General features: G+C 38.1%; 1 protein-coding gene across 3 annotated transcripts in view; it reads right to left on the bottom strand.

The window, feature by feature from the left end:
- C5 (complement C5) overlaps positions 1 to 24,882 on the bottom strand; it is a 77,865-nt gene that overhangs the window by 24,508 nt on the left and 28,475 nt on the right. For 2 of the 3 annotated variants that reach the window (XR_003790770.1, XM_029202667.1), the window contains exons 15-27: positions 24,582 to 24,711; positions 23,545 to 23,607; positions 22,240 to 22,437; positions 20,217 to 20,307; positions 18,665 to 18,738; positions 17,633 to 17,772; positions 13,848 to 14,075; positions 12,604 to 12,664; positions 6,869 to 6,958; positions 5,631 to 5,843; positions 5,087 to 5,162; positions 2,100 to 2,259; positions 316 to 411 (exon numbers count right to left, since the gene is read on the bottom strand). Coding sequence is in view for 2 of the 3 variants with exons in the window: in XM_029202667.1 (XP_029058500.1) it covers positions 316 to 411; positions 2,100 to 2,259; positions 5,087 to 5,162; positions 5,631 to 5,843; positions 6,869 to 6,958; positions 12,604 to 12,664; positions 13,848 to 14,075; positions 17,633 to 17,772; positions 18,665 to 18,738; positions 20,217 to 20,307; positions 22,240 to 22,437; positions 23,545 to 23,607; positions 24,582 to 24,711 (1,620 nt within the window). In the remaining variant the exon portion in view is untranslated. Of the gene's footprint in view, positions 1 to 315; positions 412 to 2,099; positions 2,260 to 5,086; positions 5,163 to 5,630; positions 5,844 to 6,868; positions 6,959 to 12,603; positions 12,665 to 13,847; positions 14,076 to 17,410; positions 17,541 to 17,632; positions 17,773 to 18,664; positions 18,739 to 20,216; positions 20,308 to 22,239; positions 22,438 to 23,544; positions 23,608 to 24,581; positions 24,712 to 24,882 lie in introns of those variants that run through there. The other variant, XM_029202668.1, reaches the window with a different exon arrangement.

Raw genomic sequence — 24,882 nt, forward strand, 5'->3', positions numbered from 1 at the left:
AGGTAAGAGTAGGAAGCTGCAGACACGGGGTCATTTTCTCATCACAGTCAGAAGTTATCTGTTCTAATCACAGCTCTATAAGTCAGTAGCCTGTGACATGGGACAATTAAATTCACCTTTCGTACAGGCCTCAGCTTTCTCAACTGTCAACGAGTGGGTTGGACTAGATGTTCTCTAGTATCTATCATAATTCTGAAATCCTTAAATTCTGGAGTTAAAGTTATTTTCAAGCCCCCCTCTTACCTTCCCCCCTCCCCCCAAGAATATGGTATGGAAAAAGACCATGGGTGTTGGAGAAAGAAAACTCTTACTTACCTCCAGAGGGCATATATCAAAGGCCTTTCTAATTCCAATCACAGCAAAAGCTGTAAGATATAAAGTTTTCTCTCGGGCTTCAATGGGCAAGGTACCCTAAAAATAAGCAATGTTTAAAAAGGAGAGCAAACTGGTGTCTTTAAAGTGAAGTGACCTTGCTCTAATCTTCATTTTGGACCTACTCTCCTTCTCTCCCTTCATGCACTCTAGTTGGACTGCTTGTGTTTTTTCAAAGCTCTGAGTCTTACATGCTTTCACTTGCTTTTCTCTCCTCCACCTCTCTACCCTGTAGCTCAACTTCATACGTCTTCACCACGTTCAAGTTCACCCTCTCCTTCTAGACCCTGTTAAAATGCCACCTCCCCTGAGAAGCACTATTCTGCCTCTGTTCTCCCACATTTTCTCCTCTTAGGGCAGTGACGTTCCTATGCAATTCTTCCAAGACCTTCCAGTAAGTAACTTCTACTTTTCTCTCCAGCTTTATTTTGTGCCACTCACCCTCTGGACTTCTCGGCTCCAGCTCTTTTAATGAACCACCCTCTCTCTACTTCAAGATAACAGGCATGATGTTTGCTCCACTTGCAACACTCTGCCTGCCTCCCTCCTACCTAGCTCCCAGGGACCGGGTCAATCCATTTTCTCAACTCCCCCAATCTAGGTTAGAGTTTCCTGCTTTCAAAGAAACTGTATTTCCCTTTTCTTAACATGAATCCCACACTTGAAATCACTTACTCAATGTCTGACTTCTCTGCTAGTGTAACTGCCATGGCCTCAGTGACCACACCTGTTTTGTTCAGTTATGTCCCTACCATGTAGCACTTTGTACACATTCAATACATACTTATTGAATAAATAAATGAACCCACACACTTCAATCTTGGTTAGAGTTATTAGCATTTATACCCCACTTTCCCTACCAGTGTGCGAGCTCCTTTGTGGCAGGGATACTCTGGTCCATCCTTCCCACTCTTCCTCCCCCATGGTGCCCCAAATAGGCCCTTGCATGTTTTAGGTGCTTAGTGAATGGTTGTTGAATGGATACGAATAGATGGATGGATGGGTGGGATCTTAAAAAAAATTGTTGTAGTATTTTACTCTTCAAATAGCACCTAGATGATGTCAGTTGCCCCCATTTCTTGTGTGAGTCCTAATCGGTCCTAATTATGGGACTCCTGTCAGCCAAGAGGCCGCTTGTGCCTGATATGAAAGGGATTGGATTGGGGCAGGCAAAATAAATAAATAAATAAAAGCTGTTGGATCCTAAAAAATACATTCTAGGAGTAGAAGATGTTGTAGCAGTATCTTGCAGAGATTTTGCAATTCAAGCATGTAAGTGGATTCCAATTTCAAACAACACTTTGTTGTACTTTTAATAAATTGACCCCACTCTTTCTAACAGAGTGTAAATAGGATCCCTTCCATGTTTCACAACAACATCTCGCAGTCTTGACCTGTAAGAAGGCTCTGAAGCTCAAGTCAGATTCATACCAAGGGTACGTGGACAAATTAGCACATTTTACCCGTTCTGAGATCACTAGCACTTGTACCCTGTGACCCACTAATGCCTGTTACACCAGATGTCCAAGATCTCACTCATCTGACCTATGCTGAATTGTCTGAAGAGCAGGATGAGAAGACCTTTCAAATTCTTTGTACACAAGAGAAGTTTCTTGCAGGATTGCATATATTCTCCCCTCTCTTTTTCATTCTTATAAAAAAGGATGAGAACACAACTCAAACTTATAAATAAAACTATTGCTCATCTGTGCATTTGGTTTCCTTACCTGTAATTTTATTGGTTGATAGTCGGAATTTTCCTTGAATGATCCATTTTCTAGTTGACAATTCTCAACCAGCCACAATAAAGAATTACAAATTGAATTTTGTTCCTGATTTACATATTTACTTACTTGTCCAAGTACTCTTAAAGCAAAAGCTGTTAACCTTTGAGACAAAATCAAATAAATAAACATTTAGACACTGAATCCCTGTTGGCTTTCAACTTTCAGTGTGTTTTAGTTCATACAGTGTTTATTCTTGAAAAGAAAATAATGGGTTTTTTTTGTTTTTGTTTTTGTTTTTTTTGTGGTACGCGGGCCTCTCACTGTTGTGGCCTCTCCCGTTGCAGAGCACAGGCTCTGGATGCACAGGCTCAGCGGCCATGGCTCACAGGCCCAGCCGCTCCGCGGCATGTGGGATCGTCCCGGACCAGGGCACGAACCCATGTCCCCTGCATCGGCAGGCAGACTCTCAACCACTGCGCCACCAGGGAAGCCCAAAAATAATGTTTTAAAACGCACAATTCCAAAGTAAGTTGTTACCATTTCACAAGGGCAGGAAAGATTTCAGGAAGATCTCCAAAAACAATCAAATGTGAGCAGCACATCTTCTGTGACTGCAACATTGTTAGCTTGTACACAAGCTGAAAATTGATGCCTGATGATAAAAAAATTCTTTCTCTAAAGTTAAAGACAATAGTGTTGAAACAAATAGTTTTGTGTTAAAGCACTGACTCATGAACATGAGATATGGAGGAGCGAAATCATAAAATTCTAGATTGTAAAATTTGTACAAGCTATCTGATCTAAATCCCTGTCTGAGGTCTGAATTCTCTTCCCCAACATCCGTGGGAGTGTTTATCTCTCTTCCCCTTGAGCCATGTTATTGATGCAGAACTCACCACCTCCCAAGGAATCTCTAATTATTATGATTACTTAGTCAAAAAGCAAGTTCAGTCTCTACTGTCTCTCAAAGAATATCAGAGGGGATCTAAATACTTCATGACCCCATGTGCCCCTTATGCCTCCTTTCCTCCCCTCCAATTCCTTCACTCAGCAGCCCAGGAGCCAGAAGCCCTTGAGGCTCAGACCACTTGACTCTCTCCCTCACTTTAAAATTTTGTTTTCCTTTTCCTTTTTAAAGGAATATTATTCTTAGTACTTTTTGTATCTTCTCTGTATTTCTAAAAAAAAAATTTTTGGAAAGTATTCAGGTGTTGGCCATTTTCTTCTATGTATGTTTATCTCCAAAGGAACTCATGGAGTTGGGCCTGGGGTGGTTGGGTCCAAGTGTTTCTATGTTTCTGGCTGAACACCATCCACTCAGTCTTGCCCAGAATCTTGAGAGGCTCTGGGGGTTTCCTGAGAGGCTATCGCATCTTCTCATGGGGATTTCTGTTCTCCAGGCATTTAGTTTCCAGCTCCTGCTGTGGTGTTTTCCACTCTGTATCGACCTCCACTCCCTGCATTCTGGGTTTTATCCTCTGGTTGCCATACTCCAGGGGCCTGTGTGTCTTTCAAATGTGCCACCCACACAGGGTCAGACCCACTTCTAAGGTACAATCTGTGAAACGTGGTGACTGGTTGGATATAAAGCCAAAAGGAAAGGGAGGAGTCAAACTTGGTCAGCTTGGAGGACAAAGTATTGCTGTGCACTGATTAGGGGAACAGAGGAACGAAAGGATGAATTTGGCATGGAGTGTGTTCAAAGGGCTTTCGGCTCCCAGGTCCACAGAAATGTGGATCTGGAGCTAAGGAAAGAAGATAGGCCTTGAGACGTGATTAGAGAATCATCTGCATAGGAATTATGGGAGTCGTGGGCAAAGATGAGATTGTACCAGGAGAGAGTCCAGAAAGTGAGGGTCAAGGATAAAATCCTGGGGACTCTCAACAGTTAAAGGGCATAATTTAAAAGACAATTATTCTAGATTGTAAACCCCTTAAAAGTGTTTCATATAGTAGAACCTACAAAGTACCTGTCACAGTGTCTTCAGTAAATATTTTGGCAAAGCATGATATTATTCTTTGAAAATAAGTTGCCATATGGATTTGTTAATTCAGACTGACTTCCCCTCAAATAATCAGAATTTTGGAAGTTATTATGCTTCACCAGTTAAGTACTTACAGAGCACCTACTATATGCCAGGTACATACCAGGCACTAGGAATACTTGAAACTGCCCACATAGAGCTTACATTCTAGTGGCGAGACAGACAATAAGTGTGATAAGTAAGAATGTTAGTGATAAATTCTAAAGAGTAAAGGAAAGCTGGGGAGAAGAATATGAAGTGTTGGGATGGGAATGGCATGCTAGATAGAATGATCAACAGAGGCCTCATTGAGAAGGTGACTTTTGGTAAAGACTTGAAGGAGGTAGCTGAGTCAGCCATGCTGATACAGGAAGAGGGGGAAGAGGGAGTAGTCAATGCAAAGGCCCTGAGGTGGAAGCATGGCTGGCATGTTCAAGGAACAGCAAGAAGGCCAGTGGGGCTCGAGTGGAGTGAAAGAGAGTAGTAGGGGATGTAGTTGGAGAGGTGAGGTAGGGCTAGACCATGTAGGGTCTTGTAGATCACAGTAAGAAGTTTGGTTTTTACCCTGGGTAAGATGGGAAGCTCCTGAATGGTTTTGAGGGACGTGACCTAACATGTTTTAACAGAGTCCCTCTGGCTGCTGTGTTGAGTATAGACTGAAAAGGGGCAAGGGCTGAAGCTGAAAGACCAGAGGGGGCTAGTGTCATAATCCAGGTATGAGATGAGAATGGCTTGGACCAGGGTGGTGAGCTGGGGTTGGTGAGAAGTAGTCAAGTTCAGGATATATTTCAGAGGTGCAGCCGAAAGGATTTGCTAGATCAGGTGTGGCTTGTAAGAGAAAGAGGGCAGTGAAGAATGACTAGGCTTTTTAGCCTGAGCAACTGGACAGAGTTTCCACTAAGGTTGTTATTCTTTAGTTAATTAACAACTATATGAAAATGCAAGTCAAAACTTTCTACTTACCAAGTGCTAGCACTTCCACCCTTCCACATGCTGTAAGAATAGTCAGCATTTCTGAAGGACATGATGCTCACCATCCCTAAGAGGCACCAGGGAAAGAACACAGTGCTTCAGTGACCCCCATTTCTACTCAGAGAGTGCTTTATTAGCCCCTGGGAACACTGAACTTCCTTTGGTGTTGGGCAGCAAGCACATGCTCTGTGGCCAACACTGAACTTCTCAAAGGAAGTATATGAATCGCTTGAATTGGGAATTATCAAGTAGAACATTCTGAGCTCATTCAAGAAGGAAGGAAGTACTCTGTAGAGTTTGGAATGCAGGTGTCTTGTATCTCATCCAGGCGTTTTAGTAAGTTAAGCCAAAGCGCTCCAGCAAACAGTATTTATTTGTGTAATAGAGTCCACCTCATGATTTTTTTTTTTTGGCTGAAATGCTTTTACAAATAAGCTTTTGTATAATTCATAACTTAAATATTAGTTTAATCAAACTATTAGTTTAAAAATCACAAGATTTTAATGTATAATATGTGAAATAGTTTTTTTCTTACCTTCTTTTAATTTTTTCTTTAAGTTCTGTTTTTGAGTTAATGAGTTAGCAGAAAAAATGTTCCAATTATTTCCTGCTTCCAGGTAGTGAAAAACATAGAATACTGGGACAATGCTCATCAGTTCTGCCTCTGCATTCCCTTTGGGGAGGTGGGTGAGGATATCAATGCCTTCCTGACTCAGAACCGCAGACATGACCTCACCTATAAGAAGTCCTGATACAAACAAACAAGCACACAAACAAAAGTCATAGTAGGTACAATCAATTTCTGTCAACTTCTGAGTAACAGTACATTTTAAATGGAGATAAGAGCAACCATCCCTATCCTTTCCTTTTTATCTAGGCAGCTGAATTACTTCTCAGAACTGGGGAGAGGAAAAAAATTTGATTAGAAGATGTATTTAAAAGAAACACCAAAAGCAGGCTTAAAAATACCACTGCAATATGGGGATAAGATGATGTAATACAGTGGGCAGATTACAGCATAGAGGACATGGCAAATTAGTTGCCATTCAACCTGAAAGCTTTAGATATTGTAAACTCTATGAATCAATCGCATCCACGAAGCGAAGCTAAGAGTCTGAACTGTGAACACTGTGAGTGCTATGAGAGCTCTGTCTATAACTCATCATGAGACCCTGGGAAAAACACTTTCTTATGTATCTAACTACAGAGTTGGACATGATTTAAAAGGCCTTTTCCAGTCCTAACATTCTGTGATTCCAAGGTTTTATCTAAGATAAAATGTAGTCAGGACATTCTATTATTCTGATGATGCGTCATTGAATTTTTAATGGCTGGAGACCAGGGATAAAACCTGCTAAAGACACCACTTCTACAAATGTACTGGCACTCTAAAAGAGCAGAGCTGCTTTCTTGGGGCCATTTGCAGGTCATAAAGCCTTCTCTGGAACAGGACTGGCCACTAGGCTAATAGAAAGTCCTTTAAATCTGGACGCAGCTGCACTTTCGTTTTAGAGAGGTCTTTGGGCCAGTGACAGCCCTCACCCTCCATCATGGGAGCATGCATCTCCATTCAAATCAGGCCACTGGAAGAAGAGAGTTGGAAGAGTGGTTAGGGATTTGAAGGTGGGAGTAGGAATAGGGTACTCCCAGAGGTCCCCTATTGTACATGAAACTGAGTAGAGAAGAGGAGAAATAGGATAATCATGAGAATGTTTGATTTTTGTTTGAAACACAAAGTGAAATAAGAAATAAAAATGGCACTTGTTAATTTACCTTTTACACTCACAATCCTTTTGACTTTTGTTTTGGGGACCAAATCCAATGGTAACCTGTATGGGAACTCCTTTCGTCTACTAATGATGCCTGAAATTTAAAAGAAAATTATTAGATTTACACAGAGTTCTTGAGGGAAGACTATTTGCAGATTATTTATAGTATACCTACTTTCAGGGAATTTAAAAAAAAAAATAATAGACTCTTTTATAACAACAATATTAAAATTTAAAAGGGAAATTTAAAATAATCAAGGATTTTTTATCAAACCCTAGGCTTATATAATCCCATTAAATAAAGCATTAAAGTTGACTGTAAGCTTCCTGGTCATTACACGATAGGAAATAAATAGGTTATATAAATCTTATTCATCAGTAAAAGGGAGCATGCTGTTTTGTCCAAAGACAGAAAATTATTCCTGGAACTGAAATCTAAAAATAACTAACAAGTAATTCCTTAGTCAAGGAAATGTGAAGATTAGCTGCATTGGGAAGCATGCCCTGAAATCCCTTCTACCTTCTCCTCTCCATCTAACTTAGACACTTTTTCTTTCTGCACAATAACAGAGTTTAAGCTTGCTGTATCGGAGCATTTTCTACCGTAATCATTGGTTTATTTCATGAAAATGATAGTATTTATCATTCTACTGATAGAATACCAAGCACACTGCTAAGGTCTTTGAATGCATTGTTACACTGGATCCTCACAACAACCCTATGCACTGTGTCTACCATTATTATTTTAATTTTATAGATGAGCAAACTGAGGCCTAGAAAGCAAATTGCTCAAGGGCACAGAGCTAGTACAGATGAAGCTGCATCTGAACTCAGGAAGCTTTACTGCAGAACCCATAGTAGTCACCACAAAGAGACTCCTCCTCCCATTGTCCTGCTAAGAAAGCTCTCTGAGGGCAGGAACCATTCTTATTGAATGCTGTAGTCCCAAGCACTTAGTCCCTGGCACATGGTAGATGCTAAAAAAAAAACTAGTGACATTTTGCAATTGCCTGGCCAAACCACATGGCTTTGCAGAAGAGACAGGAATGCTCCTTTTCTTTCCTCATCAACTTTTGATAAACGCTGAGGATATAATATTAAAATAAAACTTAGTGAAGACATTTGAGAGCTTTGCAATGTGGACGAAAGAGTACTAAGCTCAGAAAGAACTTACTCTGGATGTGACACTGGGCAAGACACAATCTTTCTATGCTTTGGTTTGCTCATCAGCTAAATAGAGGTAATAGTATTTTCCTCAAAGGGTTTTTGTGAAGATAAAAATAATGTAGACAAAGCATGGCAAACAGTTTGTGCTCAATATATGGTACTTATGACAGTAAGTTGTTTGAGATTATCTAAATTTGATCCTCCACCATTTTTTTCCATTGATACCTGCCCTTGACTATTTCATTTCTCATTATCAACTCTTCTACTAGATGGAAAATGTACAGAAAAAAAGGCTAAAACTAAGAGAAGTCAATTTTACTCCTTGTCAGAGATCATAAAAAAGACCCATCAAGGCATCACTTATAAAGGTAGATGCCAGAGAGATTAAAACATTTAAAAGTTAAATCTTTAAAACCAACAGGATAAAATATGCAATAATGTCTTTTTGAACTAAGATATATAACCGTAAAATGAAATTATAATGCATTTGACTATATCAGAAAAAAAGATTACTGTTCAAAACCCACTAAGGTCTACGACTGCTCAAAGAAGTACATGAGAGACAAAATCAACAAGAAAGAGACAAGAAAACCCAAGTGGAAAATAGAAAAAAGTGCCAAAGATAGGAAGAGTCAATTCACAGAATGGAAGTCCAAATGGCCAGCAAGTATATGAAGAAATGTTTAGAAATCACTGTAATCAAAAGAATCCAAATAAAACAATAATGAGGTGTCACTTTATACCCCTAAAAAGGGCACGTTCTAGAGAGGTGAGTAACACCAACTGTTGGTGAGGATGTGGAATAAGGAGAATCCTTATGCAGTGCTGGTGGAGGTATAAATAGTACAGCCATTCTGAAGAGCAATGTGACAGAAGTAAATGATATTCAGTATATGTATGCCCTTTGACCCAGCAGTTCAACTCCAAAAAACATAGTCCAGATAAATTCTCACACAGATTCGTAAAGGGAGATGAATAAGGATGTTCATTGCAGCATTGTTGATGGTAGTGGGGAACCTGTCACTAGGGGATGGGTAAGTAAAATTGTGGTGGAATTGGAACTGAGCAGAACCCTGCAGGGCCCCCACGTACAAAAATGAGCAGTTAATGATTAGGACAATAGTGACAGACTGAGTGTCTGATGCACATTCCTGAGTTGTTTTACAGATACTGTAACTGCCACCAGAGGAAAAAAGCTAACTGCGTGAGGACCAGACTATAGCCATGACATTAGCTGCTCCATCTTGAGCGGTACTGAATCTATGTCTATCACAATTCCAAGAACTGGCCTCAAGAGAATGGGATTAACATTATTGCTCATAATAAACTATATCTTTGTGGGCATCAAAATAATTGTATCTTACTGTGCCCATATATGTAAGCAGGCAACTAAAATTGTCAGCAAAGATGCTACAGACCCATGTTGACATTTTCCACTCTGAGAATATGGTGCCCTATGTCAGCATGAAGAAAATTACAGAAGATGGAGCTTCACCCCTGATCCCATAGAAATGGAATGATGTTTGACAGTGGGGAAATGAAAGCAGCTCTTTTGCCCCCTTCCTGTTTGCCCATTTCTGTCCCCCTCTAACCTTAAAAGAACCTAATTATAGGAATGAGATCACTAGGCAGTTTGACCTAACTCCTAACTTATACTCTCCTGAATGCACACCATGCAAAGAATCAAAGAACCTGTTGATCCTTTACCTAAATAAAAAGAAGCAAAAATGAAGAATTAAGCAGTTAAAGAATGACTGGCTCTACAGGGAACTCTGCTCAATATTCTGTAATAACCTAAATGGGAAAAGAATTTGAAAAAGAATAGATGCATGTATACATATAAATGAATCACTTTGCTGAACACCTGAAACTAACACAATATTGTTAATCAACTATACTCCAATATAAAATAAAAATTTTTTTTTAAAAAAAGGGCTTGCCTGGTGGCGCAGTGGTTAAGAATCTGCCTGCCAATGCAGGGGACACAGATTCGATCCCTGGTCCGGGAAGACCCACATGCCACGGAGCAGCTAAGCCCATGTGCCACAACTACTGAACCTGCGTGCCACACCTACTGAAGCCTGCGCACTTTGAGCCCGTGCTCCACAAGAGAAGCCACTGCAATGAGAAGCCTGTGCACCACAACCAAGAGTAGCCCCTGCTCACCGCAACTAGAGAAAGCCCACCGCACAGCAACGAAGACCCAACGCAGCTAAAAATAAATTTAAAAAAAAAATGAATGACTAGCTTTCTACCCCCAACAGCCCCTTCAGAAATCCTGCAGGCAAATCACGTGGGCAAGATAACATCTGAAGAGTCAGCCAGTCTGCACACAATGGAGAATGATGCAGAATTCAACCTCCTGCCTAGATGATTCACTGAAATTCTTCCCCCTTCTCCTTTAAAAACTGTAATGGCTGAGCAGAAACTTTGGAGTTGGTCTTGGGATGCGAGTCTACCTTCTCCCCAGATTGCCAGCTTCTCTGATTAAAGCATCTTTCCTTTCTATTGACATTTGCCTCTCAAATTATTGCCTTTTGAGTGGCAAGCAGCCGAACCTGAGTTTGGTAACAGAATATACTCTAAAATACTGTGTAGAAGCAGTGAATTAAATGCATGTATAGCAATAGAAATATTTGTTTAAAACAGAGTATTGTCTTTAAAAACTTAAGAACAGGACCTATAGCACAATACCTTTTATATGTTAAAAAAACATACACACACAAAACAACCTTTCCTCCATACTCTAAGACATATTTCAAGCATATTAGATTGGGGGCATTTGAAGGAAGGGAAATGGGAGTGGAGGTCAGGCATGAGGAGAGAAAATAAAACACGAGAGGGGCCTGCCCAAACCAATGATGATGATGTGCTGAGAACTGAGGTGGGGGAGAGAGCTTGTCAGGCAGAGAAAGCAGGAACCAAAGGCTAGGGCTAGTCTCGTGTATTGAGTTTCTGTGTTTAGTCTCTTTTTAAACTGATGTCACATAATTTTAATTACTATTACTTTACAATTTGTTCTGATACCTCATTCTCCCTCACTGATATTTTTCTCAGATTTCCTCTAACATTATTGTCTGTTTACTTTTCCAAATATGTTTTTTTAGGCTTTTAAAAAAAACTCTGGAAAGTATCATAGCAGTATAGCAATTCCAATATACACAGATTGGAAGTATTTAATAAAATCTCTGAAATGAACTGGACAGAATTGGTTGTCATCTTTACCCTATTTAGCACTCTGGAAAGTAACAAAGCGGCCTGAATCTAAGTTGTCTAGAATGATAAGGGAAAAAAGTCATGTGACAAGATTGGAAAGAGGCATAGATTCTTTTTTTTTAACCAAGATTTTTGATGGAGAGATCTATTCCCCGATAAAAGATCATTGCCATCTTGTGGGCCTGATGTTCACACCTGGGATGGGTAAGACAGGGCTGTTTTGGAAAGCTGTTTGCAATAATGTTAGTATAGCAGGCATAAGGGGGAAGAGAAAGAGAAGACAAAGGAAGCAGTGGCTCTGAGGTGTGATGTGACTGCATGAGGCCAAAACCTCAGAATTTGTCATATATCTCCCCATATATCCTTCACAGGCTGGGAGGAGGTCTGTGTGAAGATAAGATTAGAGAAAAGTTTGCATGAAGTCATCCTTATTCAGTTTATGGGACTCAGCTGATTAGAAATGTGAATATTAATTCTTTGCTTTCCTAGAGGAAATAGCACTCTGAGTATAGTGGTCTTGATTTGTAAGGAAACTCTTTTTCTTTCCATTGCTGTATCACTGAAAGAAAAGAAGAATGATACAATGCAACAATAAGGTAAATTTCAATCATTTAATAAGAACTACAGTAGTCTGTCTTTTTTTGGTGAAAAGAATTGTTAACTGAAAACATTCTAAATTTCATAAATACATAGGTATTTAGGCCTTGATGAAGTGCTCAAATGTTTGCACAATTCTAACTTTAAGAAGATTCCAAAAAAAAGGAAGATTCAGAATATCTCAACTGGAGGAAAAGCAAGGAAGCAGGAACAATGAGGAATGGCTTTGTTAAGTAATTTATCAGCATGATTGTGTTTTCAAATAATGCATGTTAGATAAGAATGTAAATGACTTTTTCTTAGGTGTTCTTTGGACTGATGGTTCTATAAGAAAATATTATAACTTATTATTGTGATGGATAGAATGGTAAAATGACTAATTTATAAGGGAAGTCATGCAATGATTGCTATTTCAATGCTTTGTATTTAAAACTAATAGGGTTACTTTGGGAATTCCCTGGCGGTCCAGTGGTTAGGGCTTGCTACTTTCACTGCCTGGGTTTGATCCCTGGTGGGGAAATAAGATCCCGAAAGCCACGCCATGCAGCAAAACAAACAAACAAAAACCTAATGGGATTATTTTTCTTTGTTCTAAACCCATCCAGATTATAATATAACACATGCTATCAAAAATGGCAGTGAACTAAGAAGTGGATATTTCTGATTCTATACAATTAACATTTTTAAAAATAGTGTTTCAGGTTACACATCTCTCTAGGGCAAAAGACAACATATAAAATACAAACTCATTTTGCCTACCGTAGATACCCTTTGGGTCCAGAGTAGTGCCAGCATAACTTTCTCTTTTGACACCTTCCGGCTAAAATAAAGGCAAAAATCATTCAGTTAAGAACATAATTAAATTTATATGACCCGAATGCTTGAATCAACTTGACTACTTTTCCAATTAAAAAATTCTTTTTTTTTTTTTTTGGAGAAGGCAAAGTATGTTTAAATACTTATATGCCTGCCTCCAGGAATAAGATTTTCTGGCTATTTGCATGATGATCAGAGCAAACACTTAAACAGAAATTATTATAAGCCAGGTAATTGATCTAAGTGCTTTGTATGTATTAGCTCATTTAACCTCAAAAATACTCTATGGAGTAGTGCTCCCATGTGACATACGAGGAAACTGACACCCAGAGAGATCAAGAAACTTATCTGATGCCACACTGCTAGTGGAGCCAGGATTCAAACGCAGGCAGTGTGGCTCCGGAATCTGTGCATGGAACCACCATGCAAAGATGTATAGAAAATAGAATGTGCCTTACACAAAATAAGTCAGTACATGTTTACCAAAGTGAATTTCATGGCTGAAAACAGAACTCAGAGAATGAAGACCTCGGAAGACCCAGTTCTGTCATTAACATTCTTGCCAAGAATCTTAATCTTAAAAAGATAACATGAAAACTCTCAACAGACTGTGTGGGTAAACAGTATTTAAGAAATGATAGTTTTCTTCCTTTTTTGGCCTGTTTACTCATTTACAAAATGGAAAATTTTCTAGACTATAAATTCTAAACTATAAATGCATGGATCCTACCTTATTTATTGCTGTAGCTCCAGTACTTAGCATAATATCTGGCACAGATTTCAAAACATTTTCTGAATGTGTTGGGGGAAAAAAATACTCCAGAAAACTATATACCAAAATGTTAAAATCGGGTATCTCTGGTTGTAGGGGTTTTTGGTGGTCTTAATTTTCTTCTCTGTGGTTTTTCAGTATTCCATGCTTTCTACAATGAGCAAGCATCATTGTTTTATTTAAACTTTAAAAACATAATTTCAGACTTAAAGAAAAGTTATAAGAATAGTCCAAAAATATCTGAGATAACCTCCACCCAGATTCCCCCAAATGTTAACATTTTGTTATGTTTGTGTTATAATTTTCTCTTTGTGTGTCTCTTTCTGAATCACTTAAGCATGAGTTGCTGATAACTTTTTTTTTCAGAAAGAAAAAAGTGTTTTTGAAAGAATTTTTTTAAAGCATATTTTCTTACCACCACTCGCAATGTTTTTATTAAGATTTCGTTTCCAACAGAAGTCTCCAGTGAGAAGCTGATGTTGTGGAGGCCAATTTCCAGAGGAAGCACGCTGAAGGTCACCAAGTGGCTGGAGGAGCCCTCTATTCTCTGGGGCAGACATTTGGAGGAACTTTTCCCCTGAGGGTCAATGTCTGGCCTTCCCGATGAACAGATTCCCTCCACGGGAGACATTTTAACACAGAACTGAAATATCACCAGTGAACAATTATTTCAAAACATTTTATGATAAGGAAAGCACGCCCTGATTACATTCATCTGGACAAAAACTCTCCCCTGGTACTCGTTAAATAATCCCTTAGATTCCAAGGCTGTAGAGAAAGCTCATTTCAGATTTTCTAAAACACACAAACCAGTTGCCATAGAGCTTAGCAATGTGACAGGATGTCTAGAAAGCTCAACACTGGCTCAGAAACATCTAACCTTCCTTAGACTGTTACCTACTAAATCGGGTACAACACTACTGAAGTTCTTTGTTCATGTTGTCATGATAGCATTTGTTACACTGTCTCTCTACATGTTTATATTTTAGGCAGTGGGAGCCCAGTCTCAGGCACTCTGTGTGTCTTACTCAACTTTGTGTCTTATAGCTCAGCCTTTGGTTTCCAATAAATGGTTTTATGAAAGACTGGAAACTCCATCTCTTGGCACTTAAGGTCCTGCCTAATATGCCCCCGACCAACTTTTCCAATCTTGCCTCTCATTAACTTCCCACCTGTACCCCATTTTACAGCCAGACTCTGGCTCCGGAAAGACCTAGGTTCAAATCTTGGCTCTGCCACTTCCTGTGTGGCAAGAGCACATTGCTTGACCCTCCACTTCTTCATCTTTGTAATGGGGATAATAATAATACCTACTGACTTCTGGCTCAAACAGTGAATATTTTTCATCTCCTCTCCAAAATCTAGTGAACTGACAGAACTATACCCCAAATAATAAATCTGTAAGATCCAGAATAAATCAAGCAGGTAAACAAGGAAGAGTAACAACATTCAACAACTAATTTTGAGGAATTTCTCAAAAACGGTAAGCTCCTTTTCCCTCTTAACTATCTTCTTGGGAAACACAACAACTAGGGTGGATGAGGCAGGAGTTAAAGAAGACTTTTGGGTCACCGGAGGCCAATGATTCCCCCTGGAGAGCTGGGGTAGGGTAGGTAAGGCTAGATACAGAAGAGTGATTTGATCAAATTCAACATGAATTCATTATAAAAACTCTTAGTAAATTGAGATAGCAACTTTTGAAACTGATATCAAATATCAAAAAAAAAAAAAAACCCCAAACCCAAAAATTCTGGCAGTGGCTCTGCTTTCAGAAATAGCCAAGTAGCTCCTACTTGGATAACTCTTCTGCAAATAATAACTATAAGCTCTAGACAAAATACGTATTTAAAAAAAACAAAAACTACCTGAAGGCACTAGAGATTGGAAGAGAAGGTGACACTCAGAAGAAAGGAGGGACACTGTGTGAGGGTCCTATTTTTTTACAGTTTTAACCTGAGGGCAGTCACCATTAGTCCCTTAAGGAGTAGCTAAACCTCCAGTAGAACCTGCCATCTTATTGGCTTAAAGAACCAGGGGACAGAGTATGGCGCAGCCACCACAGCGGAAAAGTGAAGGACCTCCAGGTTCACTGTATAAACTTTGCTCAAACCTGGTCAACCCTTGAACTACGCACAGCACAGACTCTAAGCATCCCAGCTAAGGCTAAAGGAACTGAAATGAGATTTCAAAGTTTGAGATTGATTCAGCCAACTGCCTGCTAAAACACACAAACGAAGATGAAAGCTCTTCAGAGGATAGTAATAGAATCCAGAGTCTCTATAACATTTCATTAAGAAAGTCCAAGGGTCAATGCAAAGTTACTAGATGTAAAGAAGTAGGAAAGTGTGATCTGTACTCAAGAGGAAAGGTAATTAATCGGTAATTACCCTGAGATATCTCAGATGCTCTTGTTTCTTGTTTTGATATGATGAATACTGCACTGATAGTTTAAAAATTAAATAAAATATGGCAGTACCATGAGATGTGTGACACTTAAAATACTGTCTAATTATAATTATGTCATTGCACTTTGTGGTGCTCTGAGCAGTAGTGCAATGCAATGAAAGCACTACATACGGTCTATGTCACAACTATTCAACTCTGCCATGGACAATACCTACACAGTGGGTGTGGCTTTAAACTTTATTTATGGACAGTGAAATTTGAATTTCATATAAGTGCCATGAAATAGTCTTCTTCTACTTCTCCTCCTCAACCTTTTAGAAATGTGAAAAACATTCTTATCTTATAGGCCCTAAAAGAAGAGGGAGCAGGCCGGTTTTGGCCCATGGCCATAGATTGCTGACCCCTGACCTAGTACATAAAGCAAAAGAATGAAGAGATGTAAAAAATTCAATATTGTAGACAAGTCAGTTTCCCTTACAGTAATTTATAAATTCAGGATAATACCTATCAAAACCTGAATACATTTTTAACTAGATCAGCAAGCAATTATTTGACACTTAGAGACTTATAATCATAAAACTTAAAAATAATTCAATTTCAGTGTATGCACATACTTTTGTTGCATCAAAGTATGAGAGAGTAATCGATAGAAAACATTCAAGTGTAAAATATATAACACTAGGAGAGTGGAATGGAAATATGAGTTCACAGATAAAAGGAATGGTATATAATCTGTTGTTCACAAGAGTTTATTTGGGTATTTTTTAATGGATTGCTATGGTATTTAGATTCTGCTATATACCTTTAAAAGTTTGATATAACAATTTTATTTTTAAAATATCAATACTCAAGTATTCCCAGAGTTATAAATTTGCATATTTTTTTGAATTTATGATGAAAAATTTTAGATGCCAATTTAAAAATGTGCCAATGGGGTACTTAGTTTTTCCAAAAAGATTTAGGGAGCTGTGAGCGAAATTTTTGGAGACCACTGAAATACTCATGTCTAAGAATAAAATTAGAGCTTTAAAAAAAAGAGTCAGATTTTCAGACTGCATTGAGTTCCTATATAAAATTTTGTGATTGTGATTTTCAAGTGAAATCAGACAGCCTAATGTATAACTCTGTTTAGAAATGTGTTGGCAAAAAGAAGACAAATGGTGGGTCTGGCCATGGCTGGAGTTTTTCACAGAGTGTACCCCAGAGCAAAAGGGGATCAAGGGAGTTGACATGTTTTTAATCAGTGAGGCTATAATGATGGCTTATGAATTCTAACCTGAACAAGGAGTGAAGTAAAGACTTTAGCATAAGAAGGCTAATGAATAAAAAGTAATGGAGTCAAAGAGCTGGAGGTTTCAATGATGCTGTAGAACTGTAGCTACAAAGTAACGAGGTTAATGAGTCAGAAGGATAGGTAGGAGGTGGTCAGTTGGTGAGATGTTTGAAATCGTATTTTCCGGGGGGAAGACAAGATCTGCAAAGTGAAGAGTGTGAATGGCTAAAATGGAGGAAAGGAAAGGGTTGTTAGAGGTAAGGAGATCAGGGTGATGAATGAACCAAATGTAACCTCATCTTTCTCTGAGCCTCCACAGCACATTGATTATCTTAAGGACTTGTATTCTTCATTGAATTGGAGTTGTATGAATAGTTATCTTAACTCTTCTTCTTTTCTTCTTTCCTTCACTGAGTTGAGTTTGTGTGCCTGTGTACGTGATAATTCCATTAATAGAATTCTCAGAAAATCAGGGACTTCTTCATTTTTTCCATTTATTTGAACATACCATAAATACTTACCAGAATTCCAGACGTTCTATAGTTATAAACAGTTCCACTCAATTGGATCTGTTCCCCTCGTACAACAGAATATGGTATATTCATTTCCAGGAAGACGTTTTTGAACACCTTTGCCTTGAGAGTATCGGCAACACATATACCTTCAGCCCAAAGTGAAAGCAAAGTTGAAGCATATTAGGGAATTCCCATAATGCCTTATTAGTACTAAAATGTCTCAGATTTGCTTTGCTTCAAGGAAAAAACAAAAGTTAGATGTTTTTCTCTGCCCTAACACCCCATGTCCTTGAATTTTCTACTCATTGATTTTTTTAAATTGAGCTATAATTGAAGTATAATATTATATTAGCTTCGGGTGTACAACATGATTCGATATTTGTATACATAAGTCTAGTTAACATCCACCACCACACATATTACAAATTTCTTTTCTTGTGGTAAGAACTTTTAAGATCTATTCTTTTATCATTGTTCTTCATTCAATAATTATTGGTATTAACAGAAAACTTCATTTGTCCAAAAAATATTTAATTCTATTTAAGGCATGAGAATGTTTATTAACTAAAGCACCAAATCTCTTTTTTAGATATTCATTATTGGTTCCGTTTAATGGGCATAAAATTTTGATTGTGGAAACCAAGATTTATAAGAACAAAATATAGTGAGCAAACAAGCCAAGGCTGAAATTATTTATAAAGTATCTGCACTAAATCACCACAAAAGGGCACTAGTCCAGGAGAGAAATTATATATTTTTCTCTAACTCTACTGAATCTTCTACTCACTGAGAAAATACAAAGGAAAATGGGGGCTTCACATCAGTATTTATAAAATGATGGCTAATAGAAGAACAAAAGAAGAAACTGATACAGTCCATGATGTGGGCACATCTAAGTCTCTTTGTAATACATTAAAAATAGGTTTTAATAAATGACACCACTTAAGTCCTGTGTAAACTAAAAAGACAATAACAAAAAACTGCATTTTGCCAAATCAAATCATTCCTTACGTGAGTATATAACTTCAATTTGCTTACCACTATTTGAAATGCCAACACCTTGAATTTCCCAGGTAGTTAGAGAATCAGGTAGCACAAACTGCAACTGGTTTCTGAAAGTTAAAATGTTGATATATTCAAATACAGAGGAACATTGATTAACCCAAATTGACAGCTTGCATTAACAGAATTCTTGCTTCATACTACTTTAGAATAAAGAAGAAAAATCACAACAGAACAAAATCACATCAGGTATTAAAGAAAAATCAAGCAAGAAGTTTATTCAGTAACTCTTATACTCATTCCATGTTTTTAGATATTTCACTTGTATTATGAGAATTCAAATTCAGAAGGATGTCTTTGAAACACTGCAAATTCAAAACATACAATTCAAAGAAAAAAATTATGTTTATTGTGTAGTATGTTCTAAAATAGGGAAGCAAAATACTAATGCATCTTAACACTGCTCATAACGAAGTTGATATAACTAAAAATTTCTGATTAAGATCAAGCTTATACTCATTCAACAAACAGCTATTGTGCACCATCTTTGTGTCAAGCATAGCACTAAATACTGAGTACATAGCACTCATAGATACAGTCCTGCTCTCAAGCAGTTCACGGTCTAGTGGAAGAAATAGTTCAGTGTATAAATTGCGATTCACTGTAATAACTGTACCAATAAAACTTTTAAAAAGTTCAGAGGCAGTATGCATTGATTCAACAAATTCATTTTAGTGCCTCTAGAAGCCGGACCCTATGCCAGGTCCTGAATATAAAACTAACCTGAATTTAGTCCTTGCCCTGGAAGTATTTACATTTTAATGTGGAAGACAGTCAGGTAAACAGGACATTATTATATTGTGTGATATGTGCAACAGAGTTAATTGAGAGGGGCAGTACATCCAATCACTGGGTGGGGGACAGCGGTGGAAAGTTCTGCGAGGGGAAATGCTAGCCAAGGGGCAATGTCAGATGAAGTGGACAACACTGTGGAGGAGGAATCAGGCAGGACAAGGGTAGAGGCCAGGAGACCCATTAGAAGTCAGATGTCAGGCCCGGAACTCACTGCCTTGATGGCTCCTTGGAAAGTCTGTGCTTTGAGCCCCCCCCCAACCCCCCCTCCCCCCGCCAGACGACCTGAGGAAGGATGACACTCAGGGAAGGGGCACTGTTTTCAGTGCCTGGTACAGAGTAGGCATTCTATAAACATGTGTTGAATAAAGGACTTTAACAAGAAAAGAACCTTTCTCCCTATTAATCAATGTTTTGTAGTTACAGATATTTCAGGATGAAAACAGCTGCGTAATGCAGTGTAAAGCACACAGTTGTGCTCGGTAAAGACTACCTGAAATGGAATGAAGTTGAATGGAGTGGTACCCTTCTTCCCCAAGAGTTAATCATGACCTGGAACCAATTATTAGAGGAAATCACACGCTAAAAAAAAGAGAAGTAAAATAAAATTTGACCCAATGGTGGTATCATCTTAACTCTTAAATAAAATATTGGGAAATGGGTAGTTTCCAGATTTTTGGTCAGAATATTTGCATTTTCCCATATTTTTCAGAGAAATGTCAAAGAAATGTAATACCTTTTGGGGACATGATGAACTTCCCATAACCAGCTTTCTGGAAAATAAGTCCTTATTTCTGGTTTGGTTACTGGTGAAAGAGTCTTTATATCTGGGGGAAAAATATATTTGATTATGGAAAAAAACACAAATTCTACTTAGAGCTGAATTTTAAAATATGGACATTAATCAATAGCTTAAACATTTTCGGAAAGGTCAATGAAACATTTTGTTTAGTGATTTCAAAATAGAACAATAAAGGCCTTAGGATTTCTCCACTAGTGACACTGACAAAATGAATAAAGCATAAAAATATGTTTAATAATTTGAGTTTTAAATTGCTAAATGTTTCATGTTCGGAAAATTATACAAGATACTAATTAGTCTATAAAGTTATTTGCAGTTTAAAAATTTCAATAATTGTTTTTATTTTGTAAAATAGGGAGGTTTATATTATTCTCTGCCTTATCTCAGAAATTTATTTATATTTTCTATAATAAAAATGGACAGAATGTCTGCTTCTGTCCAAGATGCACTGATAGGGACTGGAGTTACACCTCTGCCTTAAGAAAACTAGAAAACCAGACACAACAGCTTTCAAATATTAGAGCATAAGTGAGCCAGGACAGTGATCCTTGAGAAAAGGGAGACAGATTGGATGAACCCTAAAATTATCCAGGTTTACTGTCTGGAGGCAGTTTACAGGCTTTAGAGCAGGGAGAGAAACCCATACAGACCCTGGCAGAGTTGCAACACCACCCATGGGAATTTGGGAGGCCAAGCTGTCTAGAACAAGGGACAGAGAGGAGGGAGCTACAGAGGCTGAATTCCAGGCAGCTGATGCCAACCCAAATGATTAGAGTTGAAAAACTGGACCACGAAAAATGGATATGTACTAGATTGTTCATAAAAAATACTGCGTGTAATAAGCAAAAATCTGAAAACAACCTAAATATATCTAATAACCTGGCTTTGATAAATGGCCACAAGAATTTATTTATGCAGAAATGTACCCACTCAGAATGATGACATTTAAGACATACTGTTAAGGGCTTCCCTGCTGGCACAGTGATTAAGAATCCGCCTGCCAATGCAGGGGACACAGGTTCGAGCCCTGATCTGGGAAGATTTCACATGACGTGGAACAAGTAAGCCCATGCGCCACAACTACTGAGCCTGCACTCTAGAGCCCACAAGCCACAACTACTGAGCCCGTGTGCCACAGCTATTGAAGCCCACACGCCTAGAGCCCATGCTCTGCAACAAGAGAAGCCACCGCAATGAGAAGCCTGCGCACCACAACAAAAGAATAGCCCCTGCTCACCGCAACTAGAGAAAGCCCGTGCACAGCAACGAAGACCCAACGCAGCCAAAAATAAATAAATAAATATTTAAAAGAAGAAAAAAAGTAACAACAACAAAAAAAGACATACTGTTAAGCAAAACAATCAAACAGGATCTGTCACTCTGCTTTTGTTTGTTTTGACTGTATATAAATGAATTGAAAGTCCTAAAAGTTCTGAAAACATGTTAATGAGAGTTCTATAAATTCTGAAAATGTATATTGTGGTTGAAATTGAAATAAGATTTCAACTTTATGTGAGTACATTTAAGGTTATGCTACATTTAGAAATCTTTTGCTATATGTGGTCAGTATAGGTATAAACAGAATTTTTAATGGTTGTAATATCACAGAACCATGGAATTTTAGAACTCAAAGGCATACTAGAGATCACCTGGCCCAAGCTTCTTCCTTTAAAAATGAGGAGATTGAGGCTCAGAGAGGATAAATAATCATTCACGTTTATAGAATGAGTCAGCTTCAAACTCGCCTGGGTCTTGACTATGGACTAGTGCACTCTGCTCTGTACTATATATACCTCTTCTGATGCCCAAAAATGGACAACAAAATTTTTTTCTTAACAGCATTTGCAAGTTATCTTTTCTACTTCCCATTCTAAATAGAGCATGTAAACCACCTTTTTTGGAAGCATAAAATTACATCAAGTTCCCCATATTTTCCAATCGAAAATGTCAAACTTACGTAGCCTTCCCAATTGGATATCTATATGAGATTCTTCAGCACGGAACTGGCTTGCGATGGCACAACAGTCCTTGAAAACTTTGACGCATCTTGGGCCTATCTTAATCCGTGTGGCTCGCTGCTCACAGTTTTCATCATCATTACGATAGGCTCCATCATAACAACATTTCTTCAACATTTTATGTTTGTATTTAGCAGCTGAAATGGTAATAATTCAAGTGCCCTTGATTATGCATAGAGTCAAAACATCTCAGGCTTAGAAAGGCTCTTGAGGGATACTGGATTTCTGCTGTCATAGGACCCCAGCCTCACAACAGCCATGGCTAGTTGACTGTCCAGGCCCACTTTGGAACTACCCTAGGAATGGGAGAATGTGGCCTCATAAGGTAGTCCACTCTGATTTGCACTAAATGGTTAAGGGCTTCCTGCAACTAAGCTGAGTACTGACTTCTGAAACTGGCACCTTGGGTTCAGCACCCTTTGAGTAAAATAAGTTAATGATCTGAGAAGCCTGCAAATATCTGAAGATAGTTATCATCACTATTCAAGTATGTTCTTCTTCAAGCTAAAAATCCTATTTTATTCAAACGTTTCTTGTGGTTTGTGGTTTCAAACATTTCTTCACCAGTGGCATCTTTCCTCATCGTAAGTGCTTCGATTAATCAGTATCTCTCTTTTCATATCATTAAAACTTAGAATGATGGTTAGAATTTAAATGACTCATATACAGATGGAAAGTATTATTGTACTACTATAAACATCTTTATTAGTTGAGCTCAGGGCACTGACTGCTGGCTCAACGTTCTTTCTATTGTAGCATTGCCAATTATCATATTTCTGTTTAAATAATACTTAAAAATAATTTCTGTTGGGATTATTTCCCCCCCCCCAAATTATCTAAAATACTCTTAACTGTTAAATGTATGCAAGAAGAGATAGACTTCCAGGTATATCTCAAAGTTACTTAAATCATGGATTTTGTTAGAATAAAATGGAAGAATATGATTTTAATTACTAGATAAAGTTTGCAGAGAGGAAATATTTGTGACAAATAAAAGTTAATCTTTTATATTTTAGAGATAGAAATAACAAAGACTTATTTCCCTCAGATTAAGGTTATGGCAAATGAACTATTGGATTAATTTGGATTAACCTTTCCAGGGGAGGTGAGCTAGATGTCTGTACATATCTTTCTTTTCACACATTCTATTTGAATTAGGAGAAATTAGATAATGTTTACTTTTCTCCAGCTTTTGAATGACACGATCATAACCTTTTGGCAATCACATGAAACTTTTAGAGTACCTTCTCCGTCTATCTTCTTTTTCAGCATTCTTTTTGGCCTGAGAATTTCTTTACAAGGTTCATCTGTTTTAAAAAGATAAAGAAAAAGAAGGGAGAAAAGGAGATAAAATCTCAAAAACCACAAAATTCCGTGAAATTATTTAACTTTTTAAAACGTTCACGTCATTCATTCAACAAATATTGAGAGCCTGCTTTCGACTAGGCACCGCACACTACACATCTCAATATGACTTGTTTTTAGAGGGGCTCACAATCTATTGTCACACAGTTTGACTTGTTTGATCTGAATTTGGTTTTTAATCCTGCAACCTTTTTGATCCACTGATTACAAGGAAATATCTAAGCTTTTAGAGTGAGCCATGTTTCTGTTAGGTATGGTATTTTAATTATTTTTGGTGTTTATATTATTACAAATAATAGTATCATGTATAATTATGAACAATTTTAAAACCACAGAAAGAAGATGATTAAGATGTGGTCCTTGCCCTTAAAGAGCTCCCAGTGCAGTGACTGAGACAAGGTGTGTAATTAAGTGTAAGAATGTACAATGATGCACTGCTATAAATACATCTAGTCCTCCCTATAGTATTCCCGCTATTAAAGGAGGAGGCAATGATCAATTCTATATGGGGAAGAGGCCAAATCAAGGAGATGATTCTTCTTCTAGCTTCTCCAGGCTAATAAAAGGGAAAGCAGTCCTAATAAGGAAAGGCCCAAAGATGTAAAATAGTGTCACCCATAACTACCTTGGTTCTGTATGGCTTAGACATAAGGTCATGTAGAGTGAGATGAGAAACAGCTGGAAAGAGCTGGAGAGAGGATCGTGGAAGGCCTTGAGCATTACAGTAAAGAATTTGTACTTTATCTTGAAGGCTAATGAAACATTTTATACAGAGGAGTTACCTAGTCATGCCATTATAAGATCAGTTTAGAGAATATTCTGGAGGAGGGACAAAACTGAGGTCTGGGAGGCAAATCATCCATGTAAATTTCAGTAATCAATTTGAAGAATAAACAAAAAGTACTGAGTGTTTTACCATTTTCTTGGGAGTTATCTGCGTTTGCGTTGGTGAGGAAGGTGAGTCCAGCCAGGTGGAATACATCTGCATTGTTGCGGCCACCACCTGCCCCGCAGCCCAGGTCACTCTTCTCTAAAGTTTGAAATACCTGTCCAGAGGTAGTTAGTTAATTTAATAATTCTTAGGAATTAACTAAAGGCAAAATGGTGAGCCTATTCAGATGTGGAAATCATTTCTCTGAAAAACTAAAGGTACAAGTTGTTACATGGTTCTAACAAATCTGTGAAATGCACAGCCCACTCATTTATCAAATGGTCAA

This window comes from Monodon monoceros, unplaced genomic scaffold (genome assembly GCF_005190385.1).
Source record: "Monodon monoceros isolate NGI ecotype Baffin Bay Population unplaced genomic scaffold, NGI_Narwhal_1 Super_Scaffold_5, whole genome shotgun sequence".
In the NCBI taxonomy this organism is placed as follows: domain Eukaryota; kingdom Metazoa; phylum Chordata; class Mammalia; order Artiodactyla; family Monodontidae; genus Monodon; species Monodon monoceros.